Here is a 14,758-nt window from a genome sequence, read left to right as displayed (position 1 = left end):
GTGGTGTCTGCTCTAGAACCGCTCCACCAATAGGAACACGAAGTAGGCCGACTTTACGCTTAGGTTCTGAACAAATGAGGTAGGCCTAATAAACCAAAATAAAATGACAAAATAACATACAGAGAATCAAGACCTGAACTTATTTCAGGTGCAATTATGGGTGTCAGTATGTGACAGAATCATAGGTTAGGAATAAATTAGGTTAAACAACAAAACACAATTATTTGACTAACTTTTACGTCACTACAATCGAAATCAAAATATGTATGTTTTACTCCATACATTTTCCCTGACACCTGTGGAGGCAATTAATATTCATGACATACTACAGTCGTGGCCAAAAGTTTTGAGAATGACAAATATTAATTTTCACAAAGTCTGCTGCCTCAGTTTGTATGATGGCAATTTGCATATACTCCAGAATGTTATGAAGAGTGATCAGATGAATTGCAATTAACTGCAAAGTCCCTCTTTTCCATGCAAATGAACTGAATCCCCAAAAACATTTCCACTGCATTTCAGCCCTGCCACAAAAGGACCAGCTGACATCATGTCAGTGATTCTCTCGTTAACACAGGTGTGAGTGTTGACGAGGACAAGCCTGGAGATCACTCTGTCATGCTGATTGAGTTTGAATAACAGACTGGAAGCTTCAAAAGAAGGGTGGTGCTTGGAATCATCGTTCTTCCTCTGTCAACCACGGTTACCTGCAAGGAAACACGTGCCGTCATCATTGCTTTGCACAAAAAGGACTTCACAGCCAAGGATATTGCTGCCAGTAAGATTGCACCTAAATCCACCATTTATCAGATCATCAAGAACTTTAAGGAGAGCAGTTCAATTGTTGTGAAGAAGGCTTCAGGGCGCACAAGAAAGTACAGCAAGCTCCAGGACCGTCTCCTAAAGTTGATTTAGCTGTGGGATCGTGTCACCACCACTACAGAGCTTGCGCAGGAATGACAGCAGGCAGGTGAGAGTGCATCTGCACGCACAGTGAGGCGAATACTTTTGGAGGATGGTCTGGTGTCAAGAAGGGCAGCAAAGAAGCCACTTCTCTCCAGGAAAAACATCAGGGACAGACTGATATTCTGGAAAAGGTACAATGAATGGACTGCTGAGGACTGGGGTCCTTTTCTCTGATGAATCCCCCAAGCAGCTGATTGGTCGACTCCACGGCTAATTGGAGCTGACCCAGCCCCCTCGTCAAGTTACAGCTGTATCCGATTACACTCCTTCTGAAGCTATAAAAAAGCCAGTGTTCTGTTCAGAAGGGAGATCATTGCAGAGATATAGATTGCAGAAAGATCATTACTGAGAGAGGAGGCTGATGGCTGAGGGTGATATACTGTGTTGGTTGTTCTCAGAGGGAGATGATTAGTCTGTCCTGTATTGGTTGAGTGAGAGAGCTGATTGGTTATATCTGTGTGTCAATAGGACGCAGTGTTTTGGTTATTGAAATGGTTTGTGTTATTCTGTTTCATTTGTTTCCAGGGGGAAAGGGGAAGGCACCTTGGGAGTGCTTAGGCAAGAGGCCCACGGGCATACATATTCCCGTAGTATATTCACTGTCTAGGCACACTAGGTAAGACCTGGGAGGACCACCCCCGGTATTTTGGTTAGGGCACCAGGTGGTGCCATATTAGGTAAATAGTGTTTAGGCAGGTAAGATAGAAGAGGAGGCTTTGAGATTAACTAACTTTCTTTGCTTTGGTTCCGTCCAGCCACTTTTCCCCATATTACCGTGTGACGGAATAAATTTATTGTAAACGGTACCACTCTCTGCCTTTGTCATCCTTACTCGCACCTACAGTCCCATACCTCTTTCACTTCACTGGGATTTGAGTTGTAGCAGGGTATTGCGTTCCCTCTTCATAGAGGCGTGCATAACAGTGACGAACAATGCCTTTTCCAGCACGAAGGAGCACTTTGCCATAAGGCAGAAGTGATAACTAAGTGGCTTGGGGAACAAAACATCGATATTTTGGGTCCATGGCCAGGAAACTCCCCAGACCTTAATCCCATTGAGAACTTGTGGTCAATCCTCAAGAGGCGGGTGGACAAAAAATACATATATCTGACAAACTCCAAGCATTGATTATGCAAGAATGGGCTGCCATCAGTCAGGATGTGGCCCAGAAGTTAATTGACAGCATGCCAGGGCGGATTGCAGAGGTCTTGGAAAAAGAAGGTTCAACACTGCAAATATTGACTCTTTGCATCAACTTCATGTAATTGTCAATAAAAGCCTTTGACACTTATGAAATGCTTGTAATTAGATTTCATAATTCCATAGTAACATCTGACAAAAATATCTAAAGACATTTGTGTCATTCTCAAAACGTTTGGCCACGACTATACTGTTTAATTAGACATAGAATTCAGTTTTTTACTTAAAGATTGTCCATTGTTAAATGCTTGTATTTTTTCTAACCTGATACAAAGTTGTCTTTGTGTGACTTGGTCATAAGACTGGGTGATTTCGTAAGATCCGTTTGGGTGCGACCGCAGCATGTGACACATCCCGTTTTTTTTTTTGCAGGAACTCAGCTGTATGGGAAGTTGCAGGAAGGAGCACATTATAGTGTGAACTGTGACGAACGCAGTTACAGTATATGGTTGAGCCCTTGTGCTATCAACCTCAGGCTATCTCCTTTTAGACACTATGCTCCGCCCATTTCCACCCATCTGCTAAACTGCCACGAAGATAGAGGTTGCATTTTCTATAAAAGCTGAGAGCCAATGCTATTCGTTGGGCTTTCTGATTACGCACTGTTGAGTGATTGTCATTTATTGCTTCATTTTTGCAAATCTTATAATAGTTGTTTGAAAGAATCTGCAGTCTCTCTTCCCATAGAATGTCTACCACACACCCAAAAGTACTTGTTAAATTTTGAATGCTTAGCAGGAGAGGGGCACCTGCCAGTAGCCACTGCGGAGGTCTAGTGAGGAGAACCAGGAGGACCCTGGGACCAGGGCGTGTGTTTCGTACCGCCTGTCCGTCAACCCCTTCAGTCCGCCCACCAGAATCCGATTTCCGTGCTTATAAACCCAGGGTCATTACACTACTCCCTCCTTTCAAAGAACTCGTCTTCGCGCTAGCTTGCGACTCTACGTCTTACAGGAACTCGCTCACCGGTGTGGGATTCTGTGTTTTACATTATAGCCATTACCATATATATGATTAAATATTATCGGATGTTGGCTGTGTGAGGTATCTGCATTTGTGCACTTGAGCATCATCATGAGATTGAACAACTGCTTGCTACATCTGCTTTGCCTGTTTGTGTGTGTGACAATATTGAGCAACATGGTATGACTTGCTGCATGTTACAAAGTTGTGGTTAATCAGGCATAGCTCATCACGAGGCTTAACTGAGATGGAAAAATACTGAACAACACAATAGCAGGAACTGAGAAACTGTTACAACTAGAGTGTGGTACCAACACATAGTTAATCTACACAACAGCAGATGTCGGACTCCAAGGAGCACCAAGAGGCTGGGACCAGCCTGAGTGCCTGCGATAGGCTGAGCAAGTTTAAACCACGCTCAGCCTCTACTGTGATAGGACAATGGAGGGGTTGGAACTATTTCTATCACGGTATAAACACTATTGTTCTATACTTGCCAGTCAGTTCTCTGTTCTACCCTGCGTGGTGTTACAGTGAACCCGTATATACGAAAATTGCATTTGCCCTTTATTGCTTGAATTTAATTAAAGACAGATTCTGACTTTCATTCTTCCTGATACCGGATTCGAAAGACGCAGCCTCTGACCGGCCAAGCACACGCACTGTCGTGGATGCAAGGTCCGATCACTTCTGACACCAATGTAATGAAACAGCAGGGAGCAGGTCTCAAACCCTCAACCTTCTAGCCGGAGGTCCGGCGCGCTATCGACTGTGCCGCAAAAGCATGCTCTAGCGGCTCCGCGCTTATAAACCCAGGGCCGCTACAGTATATATGCCTAGCTAGAGAATGAATTAGCTAACTAACGTTAGCCTGCCTAGCTGGACATTCTGAAGAAGTAAGATGTTTTATTTCTACAATTTCCAAAAGGTAACCCAACAAAAACATATGTACTATATGTGTTTGTGCAGTCATGTGCATTAGTAGCACCATTTCTAGCTTTTTTTCCATTTGTTTTTAGTTACACTTGTACGTAAAACTTCTCCATTGATGTTGTTTTATGTTTTCGCTGACTTTTATTAGCGGATGTACAATCGTCGCGAATTGAATTATGGGGAGTTTCAGACCCCGGAGTACACTCGCAAAGTTGACTCAAAACGAGGGCTGAGGGGCTTATGTTGCAAACTTTCCTTGCTTGGCTAATAATTTGGACCACCCGCCAAGATGGAACAGGACCTAGAACTGTTCTGCCTGCTGCATGGGGACAGGGGAAGAAGATCATGTGACAGGCAGATTATCATGGCTCAAGGGCAGCGGGAGAGAGAGAGAAAGGCAACTGTGATGGTGAGATAACGCCCAGTAGACACAGACAGTGCAAATGTGGTGGAAATGTCAGTCAGCAAACAAGATCCTTTGCTGATACAAAGGTGGATGGATGTGGCTCACTGAACAATGTTTATTTGACTTTAGATTCAAAAGCACGACAATAAATATATTTTCTACAATATATTGCGGAGACAAATGACAAAAAAGGCTAATCCACACATGTAGTTGGAGCATGTCCTACACACCTTTAGTTGTATTAACAGAGCAATTAGATTGTTTGTTCTCAGATAATGTAATTGTGGCTAAATCTAGGCTAATCATTCTTAAATATCTTCAATAAAAGTATAGCCCTCTGTCCTACATTATAGAAGACTGTAGAATGACTTTTATTAGCGGATGTACAATCATCGCAAATTGAATTATGGGGAGTTTCAGGCCCCGGAGTACACTCGAAAAGCTGACTAAAAACGAGGGTTGAGGGGCTTATGTTGCAAACTTTCTTAGCTTGGCTAATAATTTGGACCGCCCGCCAAAATGGCGACGGGGATTCCGTTAAGGGCATAAGGCGAGGGTGTCTGTTAAGTGTTTGGACCTAATACCATGTTGGTATGCGGCTTTATTAACGCAATTACATTTTTTCCCCATATTTTTTGCAAACTGATGCCAAAATTAATTGATGCCGAAATAACAAGCAAAACTATTTTTTATTATTTATTTTATCTTTTATTTAACTAGGCAATTCAGTTAAGAACAAATTCTTATTTACAAAGACAGCCTACCGGGGAACAGGGGGTTAACTGCCTTGTTCAGGGGCAGAATTACAGATTTTTACCTTGTCAAGCTTGGGGATTTGATCCAGCAACCTTTCGGTTACTGGCCCAACGCTCTAACCACTGCCACCTCAAAGCCCCCCACGAATATATATATATATATATATATATATATATATATATATATATATATATATATAAATATAATTTTAAGCTAAAAGTGTGGTGCTCAAAACAGGTGGGAGTTGTCAGACATTGAATATCTTGTTAAGCATGGTCAAGTTAATAAATGCTGTGGATGATGCATTAACCCCCCCAGACCAGTGGAGGCTGCTGAGGGGAGGATGACTCATAGTAATGTCTGGAATGGAGTAAATGGAATGGTATCAAACACATTGAAGACGTGGTTTCCAAGTGGTTGATACCACTCCATTGACTAAATTTCAGCCATTATTATGAGCCATTCTCCCCTCCGCAGCTTTTACTGGCTCAGACACACCAAAGATACAGTCCTTCCGAACTGAGCTGCAGGATAGGGAGGGAACTACTTAGGGGTCTGACAACTTGGATGGAAAATTACTGAAAATAATAGCTGACGATATTGACACCACTATATTGTGGATAAAGAGTTACCTGACAACAGAACACAGATGGTGTTATTTAATGGAAGCCTCTCCAACATAATCCAGTAGAATCAGGAATTCCATTTTTTTCAAAGCCAGTGTGTCTATGTATGAGGATGACTCACCACAAACACGTCAGTTACTACAGCGAGTGAAATTACTGCAACACTTAACAAAGAGCTGCAATTAGTTTTAGAACGGGTGGCAAGGAATAAGTTAGTCCTAAATATTTCAAAAACTAAAAGCATTGTATTTAAATCTTGTAATAAATGTAGAAATTGAGCAAGTTGAGGTGACTAATCTGCTTGGAGTATTCCTGGATTGTAAACTGTCCATGGTCAAAACATGTTAATACAATAGTAGCTAAGATGGGGAGAAGTCTATCCATAATAAAGCTCTGCCTTGTTAACACTATCAACAAGGCAGGTCCTACAGGCCCTAGTTGTCACACCTGGACTAGTGTTCAGTCGTGTGGTCAGGTGCCACAAAGAGGGACCTTGGAAAATGACAATTGGCACAGAACAGGGCAGCACGACAAGCCCTTAAATGTACATGGAGAGTTAACATAAATAATGTAAATCTCTCGTGGCGCAAAGTGGAGGAGAGATCGACTTCATCACTACTTGTTTTTGTAAGAAGTGTTGACATGCTGAATGCACCAAGGCGTCTGTTTATACTACTGGCACACAGCTCGGACACCCATCCATACCCCACAAGACATGCCACCAAAGGTCTCTTTACAATCCAGAATAGACTATGGGAAGCACACAGTACTACATAGAACCATGGCTACATGGCTCTATTCCACATCAGGTAACTGATGCAAGCCGTAGAATCAGATTTCAAAAACAGGTAAAAATCCACATTATGGAAAAGTAGAGGCACAGACACACACGTACACATGGATTTTGTGTTGTAGATAAAAGTGGCCTGAGGGAACACAATGTGTTGTGAAAAGTGGTATGAAATGTAATATTTGAAATTGTATATAACTGCCTTAATGTTCCTGGACCCCAGGAAGAGCAGCTGCTGCCTTGGCAGGAACTAAAGGAGATCTTTATTAAATACAAATACCATCAGCCCATTGGTGTTTTTATAACACAGCTACAGAGTTCAATGGCTGTGATGGGAGAAAACTGAGGATGGATCGACAACATTGGAGTGACTCCACATAAATAACCTAATTGACAGCGAAAATTTTACAACAATTATTGCATTGTGTTTGCACAAGGTGCTGAAGTAATACTGCAACAAAAAAATATCAAATACATTTTTAGACTTTGGGACAAACCCAACACATCAGAGTAACTGACTCCTTATTTTCAAGCATAGAGGTGGCTGATTCATGGTATGTGTATGCTTGACATCAGCACATACTGGGGAGTTTTTGGGGATAAAAAGAAGCAGGATAGAGCAAAGCACAGGTAAAATCCTAGAGGAAAACCTGCTTCACACCAGACACCGGTAGAGGAATTCACTGTTCCGCCAGACAATAATCTAAAACACAAAGCCTAATATAAACTGTTGTTCCTTACCTAGAAGACAGTGAAGTTCCTGAGTGGCCAAGTTACAGTTCTGTACTTAGATCTGCTTAAATCTATGGCAAGACTTAAATTGCTGTCTAGCAAAGATACCCAACACCGTCACAGAGATTGAAGAAATGTGAAAATATGGACAAATATTGCACAAAACAGGTGTGCAAAGCTCTTATGAAACTTACCCAAGAATAAGTAACAGTATTTTAGTGATTAATTTTTCATTAATCTTTAAAAACAATATAATTTTTTACCCACTTTGACAGAGTATTTTATGTAATGATACCGACACACAGGACAAAACCCCAGCCAGCTCTCTCCAGCCCTGCCTGCACTCCCCACCACCAAAACACAGGACAAAACCACAGCCAGCTCTCTCCAGCCCTGCCTGCACTCCCCACCACCAAAACACAGAACAAAACCACAGCCAGCTCTCTCCAGCCCTGCCTGCACTCCCCACCACCAAAACACAGGACAAAACCCCAGCCAGCTCTCTCCAGCCCTGCCTGCACTCCCCACCACCAAAACACAGGACAAAACCACAGCCAGCTCTCTCCAGCCCTGCCTGCACTCCCCACCACCAAAACACAGGACAAAACCCCAGCCAGCTCTCTCCAGCCCTGCCTGCACTCCCCACCACCAAAACACAGGACAAAACCCCAGCCAGCTCTCTCCAGCCCTGCCTGCACTCCCCACCACCAAAACACAGGACAAAACCCCAGCCAGCTCTCTCCAGCCCTGCCTGTACTCCCCACCACCAAAACACAGGACAAAACCCCAGCCAGCTCTCTCCAGCCCTGCCTGCACTCCCCACCACCAAAACACAGGACAAAACCCCAGCCAGCTCTCTCCAGCCCTGCCTGCACTCCCCACCACCAAAACACAGAACAAAACCCCAGCCAGCTCTCTCCAGCCCTGCCTGCACTCCCCACCACCAAAACACAGGACAAAACCCCAGCCAGCTCTCTCCAGCCCTGCCTGCACTCCCCACCACCAAAACACAGGACAAAACCCCAGCCAGCTCTCTCCAGCCCTGCCTGCACTCCCCACCACCAAAACACAGGACAAAACCCCAGCCAGCTCTCTCCAGCCCTGCCTGCACTCCCCACCACCAAAACACAGGACAAAACCACAGCCAGCTCTCTCCAGCCCTGCCTGCACTCCCCACCACCAAAACACAGGACAAAACCCCAGCCAGCTCTCTCCAGCCCTGCCTGCACTCCCCACCACCAAAACACAGGACAAAACCCCAGCCAGCTCTCTCCAGCCCTGCCTGCACTCCCCACCACCAAAACACAGGACAAAACCCCAGCCAGCTCTCTCCAGCCCTGCCTGCACTCCCCACCACCAAAACACAGGACAAAACCCCAGCCAGCTCTCTCCAGCCCTGCCTGCACTCCCCACCACCAAAACACAGGACAAAACCCCAGCCAGCTCTCTCCAGCCCTGCCTGCACTCCCCACCACCAAAACACAGGACAAAACCCCAGCCAGCTCTCTCCAGCCCTGCCTGCACTCCCCACCACCAAAACACAGGACAAAACCCCAGCCAGCTCTCTCCAGCCCTGCCTGCACTCCCCACCACCAAAACAAAACCACAGCCAGCTCTCTCCAGCCCTGCCTGCACTCCCCACCACCAAAACACAGGACAAAACCCCAGCCAGCTCTCTCCAGCCCTGCCTGCACTCCCCACCACCAAAACACAGAACAAAACCACAGCCAGCTCTCTCCAGCCCTGCCTGCACTCCCCACCACCAAAACACAGAACAAAACCACAGCCAGCTCTCTCCAGCTCTGCCTGCACTCCCCACCACCAAAACACAGGACAAAACCCCAGCCAGCTCTCTCCAGCCCTGCCTGCACTCCCCACCACCAAAACACAGGACAAAACCCCAGCCAGCTGTCTCCAGCCCTGCCTGCACTCCCCACCACCAAAACACAGGACAAAACCCCAGCCAGCTCTCTCCAGCCCTGCCTGCACTCCCCACCACCAAAACCCCGGCCAGCTCTCTCCAGCCCTGCCTGCACTCCCCACCACCAAAACACAGGACAAAACCCCAGCCAGCTCTCTCCAGCCCTGCCTGCACTCCCCACCACCAAAACACAGGACAAAACCCCAGCCAGCTCTCTCCAGCTCTGCCTGCACTCCCCACCACCAAAACACAGGACAAAACCCCAGCCAGCTCTCTCCAGCCCTGCCTGCACTCCCCACCACCAAAACACAGGACAAAACCCCAGCCAGCTCTCTCCAGCCCTACCTGCACTCCCCACCACCAAAACACAGGACAAAACCCCAGCCAGCTCTCTCCAGCCCTGCCTGCACTCCCCACCACCAAAACCCAGGACAAAACCCCAGCCAGCTCTCTCCAGCCCTGCCTGCACTCCCCACCACCAAAACACAGGACAAAACCCCAGCCAGCTCTCTCCAGCCCTGCCTGCACTCCCCACCACCAAAACACAGGACAAAACACCAGCCAGCTCTCTCCAGCCCTGTCTGCACTCCCCACCACCAAAACACAGGACAAAACCCCAGCCAGCTCTCTCCAGCCCTGCCTGCACTCCCCACCACCAAAACCCCAGCCAGCTCTCTCCAGCCCTGCCTGCACTCCCCACCACCAAAACACAGGACAAAACCACAGCCAGCTCTCTCCAGCCCTGCCTGCACTCCCCACCACCAAAACACAGGACAAAACCCCAGCCAGCTCTCTCCAGCCCTGCCTGCACTCCCCACCACCAAAACACAGGACAAAACCCCAGCCAGCTCTCTCCAGCTCTGCCTGCACTCCCCACCACCAAAACACAGGACAAAACCCCAGCCAGCTCTCTCCAGCCCTGCCTGCACTCCCCACCACCAAAACACAGGACAAAACCCCAGCCAGCTCTCTCCAGCCCTGCCTGCACTCCCCACCACCAAAACACAGGACATAACCACAGCCAGCTCTCTCCAGCCCTGTCTGCACTCCCCACCACCAAAACCCAGGACAAAATCCCATCTCCAGAATAACAGTTAAATCAATTTGTATTCCTCATTGTAACAAAATGTGAAGAAATCTACAGGGGTTGAATACTTTTAATTACAGTGCCAGAATCATAACACTCCTGGTAACACTCCTGGTAACACTCCTGGTAACACTCCTGGTAACACTCCTGGTAACACTCCTGGTAACACTCCTGGTAACACTCCTGGTAACACTCCTGGTAACACTCCGACGCTACGGAAACAGTCCTGTCCTGGTGCTCTGCTGGGACTGCTGTATCCTCAGGCTCTGGTTCCATGGGGGACAACAGGAATACCAACACTGTTATACACTATTTTACCATACACATTTTATAAACTGCATTTGACTATGAATTTGATTGTTTTGACAGGAATCCTCTTCCATTAGGTAGACAAATATAATATACTCAAACATACCTTCTGCCACAACAGAGTCTTCCTGTGTCACTGGTTCATCTGGAAAGGGAAACCAGAAGCAACCTTTTACAGGGGTTGATACTGTGTGCTCTATCATGGTTGGTGATTTGTTACAGAGACAATAGAATAACAAATCCTGAATTCCCATCTGGGGAGGAGAAGGAGAGCAATAGAGAAACTAAAAGAATAAAAACTAAACTAAGTCATCTTGTCTGAGTTAGTTCTCCATTCCACTTATTCTACAGCAACATCCTGGCATTTAGCCAGAACAGAAAGTACTCTACTAATCTTCCCAGTACTCTGCATTCCTCTCTGCGGAGACTGAAAAGCAGGGTCATGTTCACTAGGCATGAAATGGAAAGAAGCAGTCTGAAATGGGGAAGAACTATCTGAATAACTTCTTGAAACATTTTTGCAACAGTGTGCCCTAATGGACATGACCCTGGGTGCTCACCTTGTCTGAGTCTTCTGGCTTGAAACAGCTTGAGAAGCAGCAGTCCAATGGCAAGAGAGCCTACTACCACACATACAGCAGCCACACTCATGTAACTGTTCTTTGGAATCTCCTTTTCAGTGCTGGTCTCGTACTGTAACACTAACACACAAAATCAGAATCATTATAAATGAAAATCACGCCACATTCAGGTATGCAATCAATTAGGTCATGTTTGTAGGGTAAGTCAATTTATATTGGATACTAATAGAGGTTAATGTGAGAAAAGCAAGAATTCTTGATGGATCCTCTGCACAGTGGAAATCATGATGCAAAAAGGAGAATACTAAATGGTCAGTGTTAGGGTGTGAGGAAGGCACTTTGAATTCAAAACTACACTGCTCAAAAAAATAAAGGGAACACTTAAACAACAATGTAACTCCAAGTGAATCACACTTCTGTGAAATCAAACTGTCCACTTAGGAAGCAACACTGATTGACAATAAATTTCACATGCTGTTGTGCAAATGGAATAGACAACAGGTGGAAATTATAGGCAATTAGCAAGACACCCCCAATAAAGGAGTGGTTCTGCAGGTCGTGACCACAGACCATTTCTCAGTTCCTATGCTTCCTGGCTGATGTTTTGGTCACTTTTGAATGTTGGCGGTGCTTTCACTCTAGTAGCGGTAGCATGAGACGGAGTCTACAACCCACACAAGTGGCTCAGGTAGTGCAGCTCATCCAGGATGGCACATCAATGCGAGCTGTGGCAAGAAGGTTTGCTGTGTCTGTCAGAGTAGTGTCCAGAGCATGGAGGCGCTACCAGGAGACAGGCCAGTACATCAGGAGATGTGGAGGAGGCCGTAGGAGGGCAACAACCCAGCAGCAGGACCGCTACCTCCGCCTTTGTGCAAGGAGGAGCACTGCCAGAGCCCTGCAAAATGACCTCCAGCAGGCCACAAATGTGCATGTGTCTGCTCAAACGGTCAGAAACAGACTCCATGAGGGTGGTATGAGGGCCCGACGTCCACAGGAGGGGGTTGTGCTTACAGCCCAACACTGTGCAGGACGTTTGGCATTTGCCAGAGAACACCAAGATTGGCAAATTCGCCACTGGTGCCCTGTGCTCTTCACAGATGAAATCAGGTTCACACTGAGCACATGTGACAGACATGACAGTCTGGAGACGCCGTGGAGAACTTTCTGCTGCCTGCAACATCCTCCAGCATGACCGGTTTGGCGGTGGGTCAGTCATGGTGTGGGGTGGCATTTCTTTGGGGGGCCGCACAGCCCTCCATGTGCTCGCCAGAGGTAGCCTGACTGCTATTAGGTACCGAGATGAGATCCTCAGACCCCTTGTGAGACCATATGCTGGTGCGGTTGGCCCTGGGTTCCTCCTAATGCAAGAAAATTGTAGACCTCATGTGGCTGGAGTGTGTCAGCAGTTCCTGCAAGAGGAAGGCATTGATGCTATGGACTGGCCCGCCCGTTCCCCAGACCTGAATCCAATTGAGCACATCTGGGACATCATGTCTCGCTCCATCCACCAACAACACGTTGCACCACAGACTGTCCAGTAGTTGGCGGATGCTTTAGTCCCAGTCTGGGAGGAGATCCCTCAGGAGACCATCCGCCACCTCATCAGGAGCATGCCCAGGGGTTGTAGGGAGGTCATACAGGCACGTGGAGGCCACACACACTACTGAGCCTCATTTTGACTTGTTTTAAGGACATTAAATCAAAGTAGGATCAGCCTGTAGTGTGGGTTTCCACTTTAATTTTGAGTGTGACTCCAAATCCAGAGCTCCATGGGTTGATAAATTTGATTTCCATTGACAATGTGTGATTTTGTTGTCAGCACATTCAACTATGTAAAGAAAAAAGAATTTTATAAGAATATTTCATTCATTCAGATCTAGGATGTGTTATTTTAGCGTTCCCTTTATTTTTTTGAGCAGCGTATGTGTAAAGCCCTTCGTTTTTCCTGACTGGGAAATACTCAGGGCCCGACCTATAAACGTTGGGACTCCAAAAGCTTTGAGCTGACCTGTGAGGTTACCTGTGAGCTGAACTGTGAGGTTACCTGTGACCTTCAGCATGAAGTTACAATGTGTGATTCCACTGTCAGTGTTCACCACACACTCATACGGACCCTCGTCTTCAGGCTGGGTTTCTTTGACCAACAGGGACACAACTTTGTCTTTCTCATTGGCAGGTGGCATGGGAAGCTGATATTTTGGGTTCAGCTGCAACCTGGGATTGGAGGATTGTTGATTGAATATGTTGCATTTGAACACAGGTCCACCTTTGTGAAGATCATTCTGGTCCAACCTCCGCCACACGACCAGCTCTATGTTTACATTACCAGTGGATTTCTCACTGATGTTCACAGAGCACTCCAGGACTGCATCCTTCCCAGAGTCCACCTGGATGACCTGCTTCAACTCTGGGCCCTGACTTAGACCTGTTTAAGCACTAGATAGAAAAACACAATTAAACAGGACTGTGGTACAGAAAATGTTACATCTGACAGTGTAGTTTGGATAAAACAAAACTCCTGGACCATTCGTTGTGAGCATTTTGGAAGTTGTGGTGTTGGCAAAAGTATTACAAATTGTGCATGCATAATGACTTACTTTTGGATGTCTCCATCCCAGTGATGAGGAGAAACATGAGTGGACAAGCTGAAGACTAATGCCATGTTAAGGCCTTTCTCCTTAGTAGAAAAACAAACAGGGGTTCTGTGAAACTGTGGTCTCTCCACAGGAAAGGGTTCACACCTGACAATCAGTGGTTGAGCCAAATTAAAATCTGAGAGCAAGTGGATAGCCTGAATAATATGCATTGATTAATACAAGCATTGCCTTTTTTTGCTCGCTTACTAAAAGCGAGCAGGGTCAATGTACAAAAAATAAAGTCTCACACTATATACACTCCCAACAATTTAAAGAGTAAACCTAACAACCAACGTTTTGGCAAAAATCTAAATTTGTCAAATAATACTTGTCGACTAACAGTGAAAATCTTACTTACGGGCACTAATCAACAATGCAGAAAACGAAATTACAGAACAAATTAAGACAGGCAATACAGTGAGTTAAAAAAAAAACCCACTGCATTGCAGAAATTATTGTTCTTGGGTTGACCCATTCAATTGTTGGGAGCATATAGTGTGATTTTACTGTTAGTCAACACCTCTACAAACATGTAGGTGTGTCATGCGTCTTTCTAGACTGTTCAGTTACGACCAAAACTTACGCAGCAAAATAATACTTACAATTTGATTCCAATCTCCCTATAGTCCAGTCCTCGTGGCAAATCTTACGAGCTAAGAAATTACTTTCACTTTGTGGTTCAGCCTCGTTTGACTGTTCCCAGCAGTGGGAAGGAGGGGGCAACTCATTCCCACGCCGAATGTGTTCCAGACGGTATCAGCCCCCCCATGTGGACATTATTATAAAAGTGCTTTGGAAGTGTCTTAACATGTAAAATGGGATTTATCTGTAAAAAACAGGCTGACCAAATC

The 14,758-nt window shown here is 46.0% G+C and overlaps 1 protein-coding gene across 14 annotated transcripts; it reads right to left on the bottom strand.

Annotated features, from left to right (window-relative positions):
* Positions 1-46: 46 nt before the first annotated feature.
* LOC110486879 (uncharacterized) lies at positions 47-14,609 on the bottom strand. Of its 14 annotated transcripts, none has more exons than XM_090194085.1 (7): positions 14,510-14,609; positions 13,869-13,948; positions 13,598-13,707; positions 13,292-13,485; positions 11,251-11,391; positions 10,797-10,835; positions 10,385-10,647 (listed from the first exon to the last, which is right to left on the bottom strand). In XM_090194085.1, exons 4-7 carry the CDS (start codon positions 13,452-13,454, stop codon positions 10,433-10,435), a joined length of 558 nt encoding a protein of 185 aa, XP_090050211.1. In that variant the 5' UTR covers positions 13,455-13,485; positions 13,598-13,707; positions 13,869-13,948; positions 14,510-14,609; the 3' UTR covers positions 10,385-10,432. The 14 variants fall into 14 exon arrangements, with proteins under 14 accessions (XP_090050209.1, XP_090050208.1, XP_090050206.1 ...); XM_090194089.1 differs by having other exon boundaries at positions 13,316-13,485; XM_090194090.1 differs by having other exon boundaries at positions 13,316-13,485; positions 13,598-13,696.
* Positions 14,610-14,758: the final 149 nt, after the last annotated feature.

Source organism: Oncorhynchus mykiss, chromosome 12 (assembly GCF_057628025.1).
Source record: "Oncorhynchus mykiss isolate SJ-2025 chromosome 12, ASM5762802v1, whole genome shotgun sequence".
NCBI classification, from domain to species: domain Eukaryota; kingdom Metazoa; phylum Chordata; class Actinopteri; order Salmoniformes; family Salmonidae; genus Oncorhynchus; species Oncorhynchus mykiss.
This window is presented reverse-complemented; position numbering and strand designations above follow the sequence as displayed.

Excerpts from the sequence above, each read along its gene's own strand:
- LOC110486879 (XM_090194076.1), bottom strand. The coding sequence starts at position 13,905 with ATGTTTCTCCTCATCACTGGGATGGAGACATCCAAAA. Across the intron at positions 13,697-13,868 it reads TGGGATGGAGACATCCAAAA|GTCTAAGTCAGGGCCCAGAG; the intron begins GTAAGTCATTAT and ends GTGCTTAAACAG. Across the intron at positions 10,836-11,250 it reads AGCCAGAAGACTCAGACAAG|ATGAACCAGTGACACAGGAA; the intron begins GTGAGCACCCAG and ends TTCCCTTTCCAG.